The sequence below is a fragment of the Labrus mixtus genome, chromosome 1, assembly GCF_963584025.1.
Source record: "Labrus mixtus chromosome 1, fLabMix1.1, whole genome shotgun sequence".
Lineage (NCBI taxonomy): Eukaryota > Metazoa > Chordata > Actinopteri > Labriformes > Labridae > Labrus > Labrus mixtus.
In genome coordinates, this window is record NC_083612.1 from 20,873,488 (window position 1) to 20,892,765 (window position 19,278).

Consider the following 19,278-nt stretch of genomic DNA (forward strand, 5'->3'; position numbering starts at 1 on the left):
GCGTTTCTCCATAAAATAGCTTGTTTTAATGAGGTTTTAGTGAGTTATGGCTACATACGTCCATTTCTTTAGTGATCTGGGAGAATTCTATGTTCGTGATGAAACGTGCCTTTTACAAAAGTATTTTAAATTGAAAAAAAACCCATTGTATTTACACTAAACAAAGCAGCAAATGGTGTCAGTAAAAAAGTATTCCGTCCTTACAAAGATTGTATCGCCAACACTGCCATCTAGTGGCCAAATTGCATCATGTAACTGAAAATATTATTTAAAAAAAAACATGTAATATACAAAAATAAATGTACTTTACCACCCTTATGTTACATTGCTTTCAAGACACAACAAAAGGCACACCTTCTTTCTTAAAATGAATACTCATCACAACTTCTCTGTAGATTGTATCTGTAGAACCTCATATTGGAAGAATGTTTAACTTGTATCGTCGTCCACTTCTATCCTCTCATCTTCCTGAGCAGCTGTCTGTGTTTCCTTTATAACCTTCACACTCGTCCACTCCTCGGTCTCAATGTATTCTTCCGGCTGCTGCTTCACGTCAGTGTGACTGTTCCGCCTTTTTTACAAACACAAAGGACAAATCTTGTTAAGCTTCGATAGTTGAACCAGAGAACAAAAAGGAGAAATATGCTTCAGTATGCATCAATAAAGCACAATATGCATCATTTGTATATTAAACTATCAGCTTCTAGACTGTTTTATTTTGAGTTGTTTTCTTATATGGAAATTCACTTACAGTTTTAAGTATGCCAGGATGATTACTGCAATCAGGAAAAGGGCACAAGTTGTGATGATGAGAATAGCCTTTCCTAAAACAAAACATACAATTCATGAAGACTTCAGTCGTACAAAAAAAGGTCACATGAAAAATATTTTTTAATTTGTTGATTATTGATCCTGTTATAAAAAAAAAAACTCATACCCCCAGAGGAGCCTTGTGCCCTGCCGACAAACAGGACTGGTTTCTCCTCACTTTCTGAGGTTTCAGGAGTAGAGGAGGAAGAAGGAGGAGAGGTGGAGGAGGACAAAGAGAGCAGGGTCTGTGTGGAGTACCTTAAACTGCTATCAGTTGTTGTATCCCTCAATTGTATGGCTGCATCTGGGGAAAAGGCCACAAAAGATTAGATAGATGCCAATTGATGAATGTAGGCTTGCATTATCCACTTTTTTATTTTCTATAACATTCCACATTCCATTAGTACTGATTTTAATGTCCTTGTACAACTGTTTTGACATACACATTTGTCTTAAATAACAAAAAACAACTAAATTAACATAAAATATTAGATTAATCAGATCAATTTTTGTTGACATTTTAATATAAGAGATATATGACACCAAATACTAGATCAGTTTAAATGTAAGTGCAAAAAGTTTTTAGCACAGCCTCTCTTCACATAGAAGATAATACTGATTATAAGACCAGTTGAAAGAAAATCATCCATGCATACCTTCAACTGTTGCTCTTAAAGTGTAGATGTTAAAGCAATGCATGTAAAAATAATCATACCTGATTCATTGAAGCAAAACACATCAAACTTTTTAGTAACAGAGGTCCTCCACGTCACCAAGCCTGTCTGGTTTTGGCCACAGTTAGAAAGGGCTTTACTGCGGGGAATCACTGCAAAATGTTCATCGATCCATCCATACCTACACAGGATTCAAACATCACATAAGGACACTTATCATCACTCTATGCCATGGTAAGTTATGATGATGATGATGATGGTGGTGGTGGTGTGTCTTCTTCTCTGGTCTTACCTGCATGTTTCGAAACCTCTGGAGAGAGCTGTCCGCACTTCAGATTTAGAGGCCAGTTTCACTCCGAGGCTCGAGCAGAGCTGTCGAGCTTCAGAGGCATTGTAAGCGTAGTCAGGTTGGTTGAGTTTGTTTAAGAAACTAACCTGGAATACTCCTGCAACACTTTGATTTTTTCCTGGAAAAACTGGGGGGAAAAAGCATACAAAATCATTTCAGATTCAGGACCAACAACAACACAAAAACATTGTATGAAAAATAAGTTTAAAACACTTGGAATAACGTACCTCTGATGTGGCTTGTGTTGATATTTTGATCAGAGGTGACTGAAGCAATCGACATCAGCAATGCAATGCAATGGCAGATCATAGTCATGACTGGTCAGAAGACAGATGAATGATGAATGCTGCGGGCGAGAGCTGCACAGATTGTGCGTCTGAGAGCCAAAATGCCAGGGTTAAATAGAGGTGATTCTGTCCACTGGGGTGTGTGCACTCTGTCGTTGCCAGAGAGTAGAGGAAAAGGAAGAGGGAAGTACTGCTCACAGGTCAGATCAAGAGCGATCATATGTGCTAGAAGCAGGTCCCAGGAGGAAAAGAGATAAAACCCATTTGACATGGACAGGAGACACAGCTAGAGCAAAACGCAGGAATGATAAGGTTTTGGTTTTCTTACACAGAAGTGTTCCCAAAAAAACGTAATAATATTATGTGTTGTGATGTTTTCTGTAACAAAAGTAAGAAACACCAGGAGACACATCAACAGATTTTTTTGTGCGTTAAGTAACAATTTCAGATGGAATTGGCCACACCAGTCAGGCACAGAGTGCTCTGGCTGAATGCGCACAGGGTCTTTCTTGAGCCTGCTTTTCATACACAGTCACCGAAATGACACACACCTGTCAGTTATACATCACTTCTTCCTTCGACATATTCCCTTCTTTGTCTACTAGTCAAAATATAGATCTTCACCCATGTCCATGCAGGCAACTACTACAAGTGTCTCTGAGAGTCAAATATCAATCCAAACATGTCAAAGTATCTGTGGAATGGACTCCCCTGTGTACTCAGCTGTGTACTGGGTTACTTTCTAAATTGCTTTCTAAGTTGTTTTATAATGTGCAGGATATTTTTCATCACAGTAAAGAAAGTTTAGAAACATCTTAGACGTAAGTAAACCCACCTGTTTTTTTAATATAATATTTTATCTTCCTGTATTATTTCTATTATTAAGTGAATGTGTGTGTGGTTAAATGCATTTGCCATAACCTGAATGTCATTTTCATTTTTAGAGATGTACTGTAAGTTGTGTTTCCCTATGTGCTATGACAATCAAGGTTATCTATCTATCTATTCTATTGAACACTTTCACAGGATTTGTGTTAAAATAGGTGTTTTTTTTTTTTTTATCCTGACTGGTGTACTTTCAAACTCTAGACCTGTAAAATAATACACGTTGATTTAAAAGCTGTCTTCAGCGATTTGCACTGCTACTGACATCTGACTCTGGGCTCTCTGTCCAAATGACTTCCTCCCGAGGGACATTATTCAATCATGACTGTGCTTATGATCTCTGGTATCCTCTGATGAGCCTCTGGCACACGACCACATCCCACTTCCACAAAAACATCTCTGCACAATCCCTGCAGGCAGGAAATGACGCAAAAAGTGCTGACCAACACGCAGATGTGAGGCGTCAATGAGGTCTGTGGCACGATAATAAATGACCATCAGGAGCTACGGGAAAAGAACAGGTATTTCACTTCTATTGGTTTGAGTGTTGGTTGTATACCCCATTGGGTGAAACCAATGTTATGTTTAATGTAATGTTCTCATGACTTAATTGAGCAATTCTAATGATAATATGTTGGGCTAGAGAAGTTGTGGTTATGAACAACAATGTTTTTTGCCAGGTTTTGACGGAAGCAGACTTTGTGATGGAAGGAAAAGCACAGGGGTTACTGATTCAATGCCTGTAAATCGTAAAACTTATACCAAGGCTATTCCTTCTGTGAAATGTTTCCCGAGAAAGATTTCCTTCATGTTTGTATGAGTGGACTCAAGGGAGAGTAGTTGCCAGGTGGTGGCTAACGGGGATCCAAAGAAACAAAGAAACAAAGAAACCTCTTGATTTTTTTTATAATTAAAAAAAATTAATTTCAGTGAATTATGCTTGTCATTATAAGGAAAGCCTTCATGTCTGTGTCATTAAAGACAATGGAATCAATGACCTAGAACACATTGATCTTTTCCTTTGAGGAATGTGTAACTTTTATGATAACACTGTTTCAAATGACGGATTAACAATGTAGGGGGGGGGGGTTCTTTTGCTCCAGCACAGAATAATCAATAGGTTAATGAAGTGTCATATAGAGTTTCAGCTGATTGTTTTCCTGTACATCCCAAAACATCATTGTTTGGTTAAATCTCACTGCTGTCAATGCATTGTTTTAAAGCAGTAGCTGCTTTTATTCAACCATACACTGCCTGCTCAGCAATAAACAACAGAAATACAAAATTAGAGACTGGTTGGGGAACATAATGGAGCTTTTCACAGCTTCAGAGCCAGATATCTCCCTCAGCGGGGGAAATACAGGACTTATATTCATGTTGTGGTCACATTCATGACTCCAAATTGATCAAACGTTGCTCAGTAAATGCGAGATGTGAAGATTAGCAACAGTAAGGTCGATGTTTGTCTGAAACTGTTAACTGTGCTGCTGCCTGTCATGGCCAGGACACTCTGGCCACTACTTCATATCAAACAGGTAAAAATACATAAAGTTAACCATAACATTTCATAACACAATAATTTGTCAATGCTGCACGCAAAACTTCTTTCAATGTTTTCTGCGTCTTGTCTCCTGCCAGGTGACCAAAACATGTGTGACTGTAGCAGGTTTACAGAACCCATGGGAGGGATTTTATCATCGTATCGTCGGGCAGGTTATTCCAATGTAAATGACAACAATGTGTTTTCAGGCACCTTTATTAAAAGGTGAAGTGGCAGAGCATACAATCTACAGAGAACAAATAACACAGGAAGGCACACATGCACACGTGCTTAGAAGGTTTAAAAAAGGCCATTTTAACAGTGCTCTCATTCATACAGAAAATCTCTCAGTGCTCTGAAGACACAATCCAAAATAACACAAACTACAACCATCGACTGCAAAATATTGCACTACTTTGGAATGTGCTATATTTTAAAATATATAAATACACATGATAGAAATGACACATTTATTTTCTATATCTTTAAATATGACTTCAGTATCTTTAGTTAGGCTTTAGCTTCTATTGGACCTGAGAGATTATATTTTCACAATCGAGTGCAGATTAAAATACACGTTTCTATTGTGGTTTTAAATGGAAAGTTTTGGTCCCTAAACAAAAATGGGTTTTTTTTCCAAGCTGTAGCAAACAATCTTCAAATGTTCCTGTTCAAACAAGATCATCATCATCATCATCATCATCATCATTATTGCTGTTAAACTTACAAAGGCAACATTTCATAAAACCTCCAAAGAAAGTCTTCAACCCTGAAGAGTCGGGGTCACAGATTCAAGTCAGTCCGAGGGTGGCGATCTGGTAAACTGACAGACAGGTGGTTCCTGTTGTCTCTGTTATTGTGGTTTTTTGAGGTTTTACACTTCAGTCCAAACGTCTTCATCTCTCCCCTCGCACAAACTCCTCATTCGCTTACGTGTCCTCACGTCTGCTGTATTTGTCGCTGAAGAAGGTAAAAATACTGATAACCAGACACATCACCACGAACAGCGTGAGGGCGATCCAGAGAAGCCTCCGACTCACTGGAATCTTCGGACAAACCCGTCCAAGAAGAAATATGACTTCCTGCATCCTCCTGTGGAGATCATGACATCATCGAGTAAAGATCTGATGATTTCATAATAAAGGATTTGAAATGTTTGTTTAAACTAAAAACCTACCTTTATTATCTGGCTTTTGATTTTGAGTCATTTTATAGCCTTGGCCAACATTTGTATCATTGTGTTTACATTTGATTTGCTTTAAATTGATTAATTTGTACAAATGTTATTATTTCTAACTGTATTCACTTCTATTTTCTATTATTTTAATATTTTAATTATCAACCACTGTCATTCCTGTTTTAGTCTTTGATCTATTTGTCATTTTCTGTTTTTATATACTGTCTGTCTGCATACTTTTTATGTATGCACAGTGCTTTATAAATAAAGAAGAGTTGGAGTTGTTTCTGTTAATAAAGGAGAAAATAATTTCCTTGAATGGCAGACATACAGTACGTCTCTGTATCTGCATTCAGAGTGGTCCCATTCATCTTGACTTTCTTTCATTTGATCTTTTCGTTGCTTGATTTTCTTTATTCAGTGTTTGTCACATCACTGTCAGTGCCAGGCAATAACATTTTCCTGTCTTTTGTTTTTTAATGCTATAGAAACAAAATGTTCAATAAGAATAGGTACAGAGTGTCTATACAAAAGCTGATGGACTTCTGACAGTATTCATTTCTACGGCTTCATTTGTTTTGTTGGACGGCCGCTTGATGTATTTGAAACGACCTTAATGCAGTTAACTGAAATTTAAAGATTAGCAACATACATACAGGACTTGTCGGGTGTATTCTTGTGGTGTAGATGAGATTCAGTGGCATGTGGTCTGCTTATACTTTCAGAGTTCAACTAACAGAAACCTGCTCCACAGATTCACTTTACCTGCTCGTCTTTATCTTCTTCCCACTCTCTTCATCCTTATTTTTCATATCCAGCAATTTCTCTGCAGGGTTTTCTTCTTCACCTTTCTCCTCCTGTAGCACTTTACTTTGCTTCAGTCCCTCTTGGTAGCTGCATATTAAAATGTTCAAATTAACCTGCATGACTACCATCAGACGATAACTAATTATGTAGACTTACTAATGATTATGTGTAAAATCTCTGTATACTTTAACATCGTGCAGCTTAGAAAATGTTCCCCAATAACAACCACATAACTGAAATCATAATACAGGTTATGTTTGTGTGTAGTTAAGGAATAGGAGAGAAGGCCTCACCCTTTATTATATGACTCCTCCTCGATCTTAGCCTTTAGCTCAGCTCTGATCTCGGCTCTGATCTCCTCTAAGTTGACTGCAGGTTTGGCTGGCTCACTTTCCTGCTCCGACACACTCTTTCCACTGCATTGTTTCAGATGGGAAAGAACAGTCAGCCTTGGACACCACCACTATCAAAGCAGAATTTATAAAACCGAGTGGTTTTATTCCATCACAACACAGTGGCCTTGTCCTCTCACAGACAACATCCAGCATTAAAATCACAGTCACGGACCAGGCATTTCAAAACAGAGAAAAAATGGAGCTTGCACTTTGCTTTTTTTTGTAACTTCTATTCTCGTCTCCACACGGAACATAAAGCACAGACCCTCGAGATCTCCACTCTAGATCACTTTATAACCAGTATATGATTGGAGCACTGTGTCTCTGGACTTTGTCAAACTCTTGCACAAATGTTTAGATTCCGACCGTGGTTAACATATCCATCCACTGCAGCAGGGCTTGATTATTTCTTATGCTTTCAGGGTTATTTCCATCTCACTGGGGCTTTCTTTGCACTGTAAAACACATCCTGAAGGTCAAACAAACAACATGAAGGTCACACTGCAGCACGAAACACTTTTGATAAGCATGAATGGAGGTTCAGGCTGGTCTCTGTCCATTGTTTCAAGGACTGTGGGGTGACCTTCGAAATCAAGTAATGGTATGCATGCATGCTGTACATGTAGTCCTGTGTGTGTGTGTGTGTGTGTGTGTGTGTGTGTGTGTGTGTGCGCGTGTGGGGTGGGCAAAACAAACAACATGCATGAAACCATACCTTTCTACTGCAGGTTGTGCTGCCGCTGTTGGAGTAGTGCCTTTCACATCACTTGCTTCACACTAATGAGAAGAATGTTGAAACATTTTAATTAAAAAGCAGTATTCACATCATTTACTTGAGACAAAGTACCAATCTGATAATCCTGGCATTATCAGATTGTTGGAGCTACGGATGTGTTTTCAAGCAGCATTGAACTGTTAAAGATACTCAAAGTGGAGATACTTATTTATAACTACTTTATATTATGTTTTTTCAGTGTTTCTCAATATTGAGCTCAGGTCCTTCCAAACAGTCGCATAACGGATCATAGGGGGTTGAGAGGATAATCGAGAGAACACTAAGAATCTATATCAAGGAACCTCTAAGCGGACATGCAGCCATACATTTTCTTTAATTTCTTTCCAACAACAAGTAATTCCTAAATGTTGTCGAGAGCTCGACTTTTTTCTTTTCTTTTTCATCTGGTATCCTTGGAGTTCAAAAGCACAAACAAACACAGAAATAGGCTTAACTTGCCTCATTAGTGTAGGCAATGGCATGATGTCATGTCATGGTCTGGCCTATCGCAGCAGACTATTGTTTCATTTTGTAGGTATCCATAAAACTATCGCATTAAGAGAAAACAACAGTTTTTTCTGAGATAATGTGATTCAATTATCTATTATACTCAAACAACCCAAGTCCCAAATAAGGAGTCAAGATATTGTGAAAATAACTGAAATTAACCCGTTACCATGGGAAGTTGGATAATTTATTTTATTGATGTCTTTCCGTGTAGGGATTCCAGAATTGTACAATGTGTGACTTTTGTATCTAGCACATGTTTCACTTTCACAACAGGGGAGATTCTTTACTTTGTCGTTGTACTTAATCACTTTTCTACAAAGCATACAAATGGGCAGACTTTTGGGAAGTTTCTCTTCCAGAACGTTGTGACTTCATTGAATGCATTCAGTTATTCTTCTACAGACAATTAATAGAACTTAGGCAGGATTCGAATATCATAACCAGTAATTCACAGCAGTGTGAAACAGAGGGTTGACAACATTTGAAAACACTAACCTGATGTCCTAATAGTGAACGTTTTCATTTACAAGTGTCCTGAGTTGAATGGCGATTCAGTAAATGTACAATTTTGTATCCCCCATTATTTCCTGACAGGAAGACCTACCAGGACAGGAAGAGCAGCACCAGCTGTGGGTCCTATGTTTGGTCCTGTGATTGGTCCTGCGTTTGGTCCTGCGTTTGGTCCTATGTTTGGTCCTGTGATGGGGCCCGGGCCGGCTATGGCCGGGGTCTGACCTGGGATGTTCAGGAGGTTAAACTTAGGCACCACAGCTACGCTCACCCTACGCCTGGGCAATGCCTAGAGAGGAGGAAGATGCTTCTGAGTGGTGCATTAGAGTCAAAACAAACACAACAAAACCAGTAGAGCAAAAAAAACTAGCCTGAAACAAGTCCCAAAGATTTTGTCTAGTAAGATCATTAAGTTAAATTATAAAATGAAATACATGGCCAACTTACTGTGTGGTACTTTATTTGCATTTTTTTAGTAGGCTAACAAAATAAAGCAAGAATGTAAACATGGAAAATGTTATACTCTAGCTTTAGCCTAGCACTTTAATTTCTGCTATAATGACATGAAATCCAAAGACATTTCATTTTCAATCAAGGAAACAAAAAAGGCTGCCAATCTTTAGGTTTTAATTTTTGGTATTTTGCCAAAAGGATTTATTGAATTTCCCATTATCAAAATCTAATTGATAACTCTTTTATTTTAGCACTACAAAACCTCCCTCTGAAAATGAATGCTTACCTTTCCAAGTGTGAGTGACATTGATCTTGACGGCCGTGGAACGCCATCATCTATAAAAGACCGACAAGAAAATCCAATCAGTTTGGCTCCGTTTCATTCTGTGTGTTCTCTGGGCTTGATTTTAAAGCAGTCACCTGAGTGCAGTCTTACCTCCTGTGTCTACAGATCCTCCATAACAGCGAGTTGAGTTCTGGTTGGCCAGCTTCTTAAACTCCGTCAACTCTGCGTGGTCCTTCTCATATGTCCTCTTCAGGTTTTCTACATACTGCATCATGACCTCAGTGGCCTTGTTCATACGTTTCTCCTGTTGCACAATGATAGGTCAGTCAATACAGGGCTGCATAACAACAGATACCGGCACAGAAACAGTTCAACTTTACAAGGTTTTAGCTGAGTGGGATTTTTGGGCAATTTTAAGAACTGCAGCGGAGGGAGATCAAGGCTGTATGTCTTGCTGAATAAAGTCTCAGGGACTCCTCTCAAAAGTCCTCTACAGTGAAAACACTATTTATGCTCTTGCGGCTGGAAATGCAGCATTAACTTTAAACCATCTGTATGCCATATTAATGCAACTGGGAACTGAACCGAAAGGGCCATGTTATAGAGGTTCATCAGTTATTTCAACTTTAAGGAGACTCATAATGAATGGGTTATACATAGATTGGCAGCAGTACAACGATCACTAAGTAATTCATATAAGTAGCTTGGGAGTACAAATAACAAATGTCTGTGCTGCAAAAACAATAAATGTGCCCACTAACTGATGTTTGCTTTGGTCCACATGAGGTCAGCTGTGACATCAGATAAAATACCAGAAAAGATCATGATTTTTAGAAACTGACAAAACAAGCAGTAGCTTTTTAAACAACCAGTCCCACAATGCAGCACTCTCCTTTTTCTGTCATTGTCTTTCCTTTACATTCTTATTTGTGTAACTGTACCTGTCGGACTGCTCCAACTATCTCTGCTCTGCTGGAGAGCCGTGTGGCCAGTCGATGCAGCACGGTCAGAGTCTCTATGAGGCGCTGGTACGACTCACGCTGCTCCAGGTTCTGCCACTGTGGCGCAGTAATCTGCAAACGTCAACAAACAACAACTTCTTAGAGCTCTCTCAGGAAGACAACGTGGACATGCATGTTCCCATTGCACCTGGGAGTGGAGTCAGACAAGATAAATATTTACTGTTGGGACACTTTCAGGAAACATTGAGCAGATGACCGAGTACTAAAGAGCCAGAGGGAGTTCTCTGTTTCAAGTGAGTAAATCTCCTTACAGGATGATGTTTTCCAGGACTGACCTTCAGGGCTCCTTTGAACTCCTCGAGCTCTTTCTCCGTGTCTTCCTCAGTCAGGTTCCTCTCCCTCTCTGCCTGTTTGAGCCGCATCTCCAGGGTGTAGTTGTCATTACGGAATGCCAGAGACAGCTGCACGAATGCATTCTGTGGGGAGGAAAGTACCACAATATGAAACACAAAATGGCACACTACACAGCACATTAAATACCGATGAATTGCTGGAGATGGCAGCACACCAACTTAGAGGAGTCCATGGTAAACACTCCCACTGTAGTGCACATACACATAGACACACTTGACTAATTATGTAATACTAAAATGATAACTTTAATTTGATAACACGTGACAGAGAATCAGGCAGCCCTGGGAACAAGCTGTGGTTCTGACCTCCTGATGTTGTGCTGTGATGATCAAAGCCAGCCTGCGCAATTTTCTGACATACATGGCCGCAGCTCAGAGGAAATATATGACCTCTCTGACTGTCCTGATACACACACACACACACCCCAGGGAGCAGCAAGAGTGGCTTCAGCTGGAGCCCGACAACGTCACTAATGTCTACCTTTTTTTTCCACAGGAAATTGCTCAGAGACTCTTCAGTCTGATCAGGAACAAAACATAGTTTTTATGACTGTGCAATTGTGATTAAACAGGTTATTATACACACAGGTCTGTGCCGGTCTATGCGTGGCAAAATGTTCAGCACGGAGTGGAACAATAAATCTGCCGTTAATGTTTGAACACAATTTATTGTGCATGGGGTTACTGTTGGTAGTCTGTTTTATAACCCATTATGATGGGTGATGACTCCTGCAAACAGGTTATTAATGGATAGTGGAGTGAAGGTGGAAATGAGAATATCAAATTGAATATATTTTTTAGGAGGCAGTGCATGGTAGGAAGCCATTCTATTGTTATTTAACAATTTCAGTTGTGTTTAAGGGTTTAAGTTTAATTAAATTACTGTGTATACAAAAGTATTTCATGCAGTCCTTCAAACTTTCTCTTACATATTTTTTCCTAATGTTGTTAATTACAACTACAGCATGACATTTCATGAAATACTTTTTTGCCGTCTTTTCAAGAATGACTTGAGAAGTTTGATACCGCTCATGTAAAGGAGATCAATCTTCTCCTTTAACTCTCTATAACACAGCACAGAAGTGTTTTTCCTTAACTGTCAAACTTTTCCCTTGATCTGCAGACCAGCACAAGCAAAGCACCAAATCAAAACAAATCACCAAAGCATGCACAAGCAAAGTCATTTCACAGACATTGATGATCGCGAATGGCATTTAAAAGAAATACAAACCTCGACTTCTTTTTCAGTGAGTGGGGGTGCACTGGAATGAAACCAAAGATGAGCTGTTAGTATGTCAGTACTATACATACAAGATTTGTAAACAGTAAAGTTAGATGCAGGGAGGGTTATTGTTGTTTTTTTCTTCAAGAGATTAGATAAGAAAGAAAAGGTTGAAAGTTAATAAAAGACACAGCAGTTATATTACACACCAGCCTGGTAGACCTCGGTGAAGTTTGAGTTTTCTCAGCATCACATCAGAAATGTTTGGCATGGCTTCAGACTTCTGTTTTGCTTCCTCTGAGTTTGTTGAAGATGAAGGACCTGCTGAAACATTGTTGCATTATCAGACGTGAAAATAAATGCCATATCTAAAAAGGCATTTGAGGTCTTCATTAACAACACATCTTTAAGTAACGATTTAATTTCATCAGACACTTTTGTTCAAAGCAACATACTGTATAGCTGAGAGTAAATACAACACAAGCAAGTATCTAGACTGAAGGAAACAACATCAGTAAGTGCCAACAAACAGTCTCAACTCTGATCAGACACATGTGATGAAAGGCAGGGCACAGAGGTAATGTACAGAGTGTATGGGACATTTTGTTTTTTAAATCAACATCAATGTCATCAGTGTCATCTTCATCATGAATGTCCTCATCAACACCATCCACAATATCATCATAATTAGCAGCATTAGCATTATCAGTAATGTCTGGCTATCTTTTAGTGCAAAGGTGTTCATGAAAGAGCTGCCTTTATTTTTTAAATGTTATGTAAAGCAACTCTGTGACTCCCTTTTCATCAAAGTGAAAAATGTGTAACTTTTCCTTAAAATAATTAAAAGAGAAATGTTGCACAGCAGCAGAACAAGTCAGGTTTTAAAGAAAGTCCAAGTTAAGACTGAAGTCCTTGTTAAAATGACTTCAGTCTCCGGTCTACAGCTCTTCTTCAAAAATATGAACACATTTCCTGATATAATGTCCCATAGGTGGTCTTTGGCTTCAGGCCTTAACAATCATGCCACCTTCTGATGGAAAAGAAAAACAACATCCATTTTTCTGTTAAGTGGTTGCCAGTAAATGTGTGGCAGAGGAAAAGAAAGGACATATCATTATGATTTTGTGACTGGAACAGATTTTCCTTGAGATTCAGGAAGTGCACACCCTGAAAGCGTTGCTTAATGTTCTGCTGAATGTACTCTCTGCCTCGCTGGAGAAAAAGAGGGCAAACAAGAGGACTGTTACCTTTTTCCTGTTCAGCAGCCTCACTCAAGTCTGGTAACTTTGATCCCAGAATGCTTGGGGTACGCATCAGCTTGTGCTCCTGTTACCAAAAAAAGTCACACATGAGAACTTCTGACATCTTTCACATTAGGGGCATTTGACTACAAAAGCACAAATACTCAACCTCTTTGAGTTTAGAGAGTTTATGTACACTCCCGGACTGGCTGGGGAGGTCCTTGTACCCTGATGACTTAAACACAGCTTCCCTGGGCTTTTCCAAGAAGGTTTCCTCCAATGTCGGAGGAAAACTTGGGGCTCCATTTCTAGAGTTAAGGCTGCCTACAGCATCCCAGGAAACAGCCCTCATTAGAGGAGGGAATGCCCCAATTGTCTTGATCTCTGCTGTACAGGGGGCCAGTTGAGTAGGGGGTCGAGGGACGGGCTTGGCCACCCCTGTGGCTGGGGCCTGGTTGAGGTTAAGCCCTGGACCAGCTCCTTCGTCTGCTTTACTAAAAGCTGAAGGACTCTTAGGTAGAGAAGGATCACAGTTCTCCTTCTGAACAGCAAAACGGGGCGTTAGAGTCCCAGAGGACACTTTCCGCTTCTCAGCTGGCTTCCAGTCCATCAACAGTCTGTTTCCCTGAAACTAGCAAGATATAAATCACCATTAGGGACCTGTTGTGATCACAAACTAGGAGTGTTTCAATTACAATTCGATGTTTGTATTGACAAAGAATGTAAAATACTTCAGCCCCTTCATCAGACATTAATCTCAAAGATATTAAAACAAAACCTGCAGCCACACAAGCTGCAAGCTTTTTGTGGCTGTAATGAGGCCCAGCAGTGATATGAGCTAAATGCTAGCATGGGAATATGTTGACAAGTCAAGCACTTGGCTTTAGATTACAATGTTTATGTATTGGACAAATCAAAATCCTGGTAACAAGGAAAAATAAACGTTTGCACAAAATGTCATGGCAACACATCAAACAATCGTTGACACATACACTACTCTTGCCCAGCATCACCACGGACAACTGGATGTGCGAACACTTAAAAAACAATTAAGTCACCCTTCAACTGCCATGAAGAAAAACATCTGAATACTTAAGACACAGGTTAGAAAATGTGTTTTCATTTTGTGAGTTGAAGCCTGTTGAGGCCTTCGAGTGATGTCTCTTGACTCCCTTCCTCTGTAAACATGGGGCTGACTGAGTGAAGGACAACATCCCTCTTCTACAAGCCTTTTAGTCAGTAATGGTCGGAGTGAGTGAATCTGTCAATCTGACCTCTTTATCCTGTGATGTAAAGTCATGCTGTTCTCGCCCTGGAGGCACCCCAAGGTGCTGCAAGAAAGGAAAAGATGACACATTTGTGATATAATATTACAGTAACTGAAAAGTACAGAGAATTTCTGGTTAATTAAAATCAGACACAAATAGTTGAGCATTATTAGAAACCCAACAGAAAGGAAAACTATGATAAACGCCTGTTGTTATTGTTAGCCTCTTCTAACCAGCCATGTTGTAGTTTACTTCCCACAGAATGACCTATGAGACCACTGAGAGTTTCTCGAAAGGATGTAACACGTAAATAAACGTTCCACCAGGGGCTCCTGAATTTTCACATACACAAAAATGGGACAAGAGAAATTGTGTAGCTGAACTTTGAGCTTTTGTGTATGAAAAGTCACCTCGTGATTTATTATATCAAATATCTATACTATTTGGTTTAGTAGTGTTACACGTGGCATACACATTTTGTGGGAGAAATGTTTATTTATATGTTAGGCAGTCCCTAAAGGGCAGATCTAAGATAACATGTTCACAAGAATGGTGCAGACACCCTGGTGCCATCCCAGAGGTATAATGAAAGAAACAAAGCCAGCTTTTAAAATTAAAATGTGAAAAATATCTGCTGAACAGCTCCCCCAGTCCATCCATCCATTATCTATTCCACTTTTCCCTTTCAGGGTCGTGGGGGGCTGGAGCCGATCCCAGCTGTCATTGGGCAACAGGCAGGATAAACCCTGGACTGGTCGCCAGTCAATTGCCCTAATATGAGTATTGTTTTAATAAAAACATTTTCTTTACCTGCCCAGCTGACTGTGAGTTGACATGGGTCGCCTCTGTGGGAAACATAAAAGAAAACAACCATCAGAATGTATTGTTGCAGACTCCAGCAACCAAAAATGGTGAAACTGGTTGAAATAAAAAGATATAAGTTGTTTGAATAGATTTAAACAAGCTAGGCAAAAGTGAATAACCTGGTTGAGGAGCCACAGTCAGTGAGCTGCTTCTAGATTGACATGGTGAGGACGACGGGGTTGGAGTTGGAGAAAGAGCTGAGGAGAAGAAAAATATTTGTGTTTAATTAAATACCTTATCCAGTTCAAGTCAAAATAACAAACTAAATCAAGATATGTGCGTCATAATTACCATAAATTACTCAGAAGCCGTCACAAAAACATACCAAAAAAAGGTCCTAATGTAAGAAATAGTTCCTACCTGTAAACTAATGCTTAAATATGATCCACATGTCTAGTCTTAGTGTCTGTTTGTGTGTGTGTGTGTTCACTACCTGTGGGGGATTCTGAGAGGCTGCCGGTGGAGCGGCGGCCACGGCGAGTCAGGAAGCGGTCGCTGACCTTCTTGGCCTGCTCGAGCAGGTCCAGGTTCTTCTGTCGATCTTCCTCAGAGAGCTGCAGCTCAGGTAGCGGATCTTTCACCAAGTCGATCACATTACCTGTGCTGTCTGTGACGGACAATGCACATGTGTACACACACACACACACACACAACAGATCACACATGAACACTTGTTAGATTTCCTATGACTCTCCATATTGATGCTTGGACATATCATTGTATTTACGTGTCAAAATGGAGCACACAAAAACAGCTATAGGCACAGTGATCTCAATAAGTAGACTTGTGCTGCTATTTTGGCAAAACATTTGACGATAAGGCTTTAGAAACATAAATATTTCAAGCACAAGAAGTTCATTATTTTCCTTTGGTCAGAGTCCTTTGAAGAAGACATTTAAGTGGGATTTCTTGGTATAAAGTCTCAGACCAAGATGTTATTCACAGATGCATGAGAGCCAATAGATCAGGTGATGAGGGCTGGCCAAGTGATGGATGTTTTTATCTCCCCCTCTCCTCTAAAAAAAGCAACCATCCACATGGAAGTTAATCAAAGCAGAAAAACATTGCAGGCATGAGGGAGGACACACGGATAGTTTCAAGTCTCAGGACATGTTTGACCAAACTTAGATTTGTGAAGAAGCAACACAGTAAAAGCTCCCCAGAATGTTCTTCGTGGCTTTTTAGTTAATACTGTGGATATGTCCAATAACACAGAGCATTGATATAAAGGGAAAAATGTAATTAAAACATCAGAATTTGCTTTGCCTGCAAGCTTGGTAAAACGTCTTGTTGACATTATGTCATGTCTCGGGACAAGTTTGAATAGTTTTTGGAAAATTCCAGGGACAGTCCTGAAATATTTCTAGAAATGTTCAGGAGTGCATATGTTAAAAAAAACAGCTTGTGTGTGTTCAGGTTTAACCCACCAACAGTGGTGATGGGTCCAGCAGACGATTTTCTTGCCAGGCGAGCTCTTGGACTGTGTGGTCTGAGGAAAGAAAAAGGAAAGATTCAGACGCATCAATCTTGTAGTCAGCTAAAATAAAGCGCTCTTTCTTAGTGTTGAAGATAGTAAACAGTTACCTGGACAGCTCTAGTGGACCTCCATCTGGCTGGACTATAGTGGCCTGCTGCGGGTAGACAATAGTGGGGGCAGTCATGGTGACAGGTCGATTTTCACCCGGGTTAGACTTTGCAAAACACACAATAAAAGCAAATGTCAAGAGATATGACAAGATTCAAGCAAAACTGGCATACATGGAAGAGATGTTTTATTCTCATCAAACAGCTCCAGATAGACTGGAGGTTCAGAGCACCACAGTCCAACCAGTGGAAGCATTAGGAATACAAAAAGCTACACAGCCAAACCAGTTGGCAAAAACTATGTTTCCATTGTACTTTAAGTGTACATCTTTCCAAACAAGGCAAGAACCCTGATGCCTTGGGGATGGCTAAGAGACGTTAGCCTTAGCTACAGTTTTGGACAACGGCATCATGGAGGATGTGCATTATGTGATGCAATTTCTAAACAGGTAACCAATAACAGCTTTACACATGAAAATAACTCTTGAATTTATTTGATTAGTTAATTGTTGTGTTTTGTTAGGGCAGCCATAAAACGTTTATTTTTTTAGCAGCAACTCAAAACAAGGAGAAGAAGAAATGCAAATGATGCTGAATAATATTCAGCACATGAACATTGCCAAAAATCTTTAAGAAAGAGCAATTCAGAAATTCATGGTTGAGTTTCCATTTAATTGAGGCACTCACAAGAGATATTGAAATATTAAGGCCACAAAAACTGAAAAAAGAAAACTGAACTTCATAAACCATGCCACTGTCCCAAACATGGACTCTTATGTTGCATTTTGAAAACAAAGACAGTTATTCAAATTTCTCTATCATAAAATCCCAACCATCATAAGTCAAGCATGCTAGCACAGACTGAAATCAAACACTGGTTCTCTAAGAGCTCCTCTCACGTCTTATCTTTGCACTCGAGAGGCCACGGCTGTGCTGTAATAAACACAGACTTTGTTATAGTGTTGGCATATGTCCTGAAAATTAGATCACTCAGCTTCATTACATCTTGCAGAGATGTCTGATCTAGCCTGTTTGGTAATGAGAGCTTACCAAGGAAGACGTTCTCTGGAGACTGTCTACCATTTTACTCTTTTATTCAGAGTTCTTTATAGTGTTGTGAACTCTAACTTTTAGTATGGTCATGATTTAGAAAGGCATTTCACCCAAATGTCAAAAAGATTTCAAATCCATTTATTTCTACTTCCTCCTAGTCCTACAAATATTTGTTGTGATCATTCTTCTACGGAAGGCGTGGGCAAACTACGGCCCGCGGGCCATATACGGCCCGTTGGGCTTTTTAATCCGGCCCGCCGAACTTGTCCAAATTATATTATTATTAAATAAAATTTTATTATAATTAAACCTTGTTCGTTTTCCCCTGTAATGCCCGCGTTTCCCCAATAGATGGCGCACTTCAGAGTGTGGTGTATTATTCCCTTCTTCACTTTTTCACTTTGCCCTGTGAACCCATATGAGCCCTTCTGTAAAAATGAGCGGATCAAAGAAAGTGGACAGTGAATGCCGAGTGTTTAATACGGAGTGGACAACTAAATATTTTTTCACTGAAGTCCGATCAACGGCTGTATGCCTGATATGCCAAGAAACTGTCGCAGTTTTCAAAGAGTACAGTATCAGCCGTCACTTTGCTACAAAGCATGCTAACTACGCTAGCAAGCAGTCCACGCAAGAACGGGCGGCTACAACTCAGAGGTTGAAGGATAATTTACAGACTCAGCAACATTTTTTTCACCAACAAACTGCAGGCAAGTTTTTTGCTGGCATTCAAATTAGCAAAGGCTAGCAAGCCTTTCTCCGAAGGCGAGTTTTTAAAAGAATGCGTGGTAGAGACAGCAGGTCTCTTGTGTCCGGAGAGCCAAGGCCAGTTTGAAAAAATCAGTTTATCACGCAGGACTGTGACTCGCCATGTGGAACTGATTGACGAAGATATAGCCAGCGAATTAAACAAAAAGGCTGAGTCCTGTAAGTTATATTCACTAGCGCTGGATGAAAGTAATGACGTAAAAGACACTGCTCAGCTCCTCATTTTTAACCGTTTTGAGATAACGGAGGAGTTTTTGACCATGGAGTCCCTGAAAGGAAAAACGCGAGGAGAGGAATTGTATAACCAGGTGTCTGCTGTCATCGAGAGAATGAAGCTACCTTGGAGTAAACTTGCCAATGTCACAACGGATGGATCGCCAAATTTAACTGGAAAATATGTTGGGCTGCTGAAAAGAATCCAGTATAAAGTGAAAGAGGAAAACCC

The 19,278-nt window shown here is 39.7% G+C and overlaps 2 protein-coding genes across 3 annotated transcripts in view; both read right to left on the minus strand.

The window, feature by feature from the left end:
• Window positions 1-2: 2 nt before the first annotated feature.
• lyve1a (lymphatic vessel endothelial hyaluronic receptor 1a) lies at window positions 3-2,271 on the minus strand. Its single transcript, XM_061037894.1, has 6 exons — window positions 2,061-2,271; window positions 1,777-1,960; window positions 1,526-1,665; window positions 938-1,114; window positions 752-824; window positions 3-571 (listed from the first exon to the last, which is right to left on the minus strand). The coding sequence occupies exons 1-6, from the start codon at window positions 2,146-2,148 to the stop codon at window positions 430-432; spliced, it is 804 nt and encodes a 267-aa protein (XP_060893877.1). The 5' UTR covers window positions 2,149-2,271; the 3' UTR covers window positions 3-429.
• Window positions 2,272-4,745: 2,474 nt separating this feature from the next.
• mrvi1 (murine retrovirus integration site 1 homolog) overlaps window positions 4,746-19,278 on the minus strand; it is a 32,916-nt gene continuing 18,383 nt past the window's right edge. Inside the window, exons 7-25 of one of the 2 annotated variants that reach the window (XM_061038088.1) lie at window positions 17,013-17,119; window positions 16,856-16,917; window positions 15,862-16,035; window positions 15,548-15,625; window positions 15,375-15,409; window positions 14,571-14,627; window positions 13,466-13,927; window positions 13,303-13,381; window positions 12,265-12,376; window positions 12,065-12,095; window positions 10,756-10,896; window positions 10,400-10,531; window positions 9,609-9,762; window positions 9,459-9,508; window positions 8,814-9,008; window positions 7,640-7,701; window positions 6,823-6,945; window positions 6,488-6,616; window positions 4,746-5,637 (exon numbers count right to left, since the gene is read on the minus strand). In XM_061038088.1, the coding sequence (XP_060894071.1) occupies window positions 5,475-5,637; window positions 6,488-6,616; window positions 6,823-6,945; window positions 7,640-7,701; window positions 8,814-9,008; window positions 9,459-9,508; window positions 9,609-9,762; window positions 10,400-10,531; window positions 10,756-10,896; window positions 12,065-12,095; window positions 12,265-12,376; window positions 13,303-13,381; window positions 13,466-13,927; window positions 14,571-14,627; window positions 15,375-15,409; window positions 15,548-15,625; window positions 15,862-16,035; window positions 16,856-16,917; window positions 17,013-17,119 (2,346 nt within the window). In that variant the 3' untranslated portion in view covers window positions 4,746-5,474. Of the gene's footprint in view, window positions 5,638-6,487; window positions 6,617-6,822; window positions 6,946-7,639; window positions 7,702-8,813; window positions 9,009-9,458; window positions 9,509-9,608; window positions 9,763-10,399; window positions 10,532-10,755; window positions 10,897-12,064; window positions 12,096-12,264; window positions 12,380-13,302; window positions 13,382-13,465; window positions 13,928-14,570; window positions 14,628-15,374; window positions 15,410-15,547; window positions 15,626-15,861; window positions 16,036-16,855; window positions 16,918-17,012; window positions 17,120-19,278 lie in introns of both variants that reach the window. The other variant, XM_061038079.1, reaches the window with a different exon arrangement.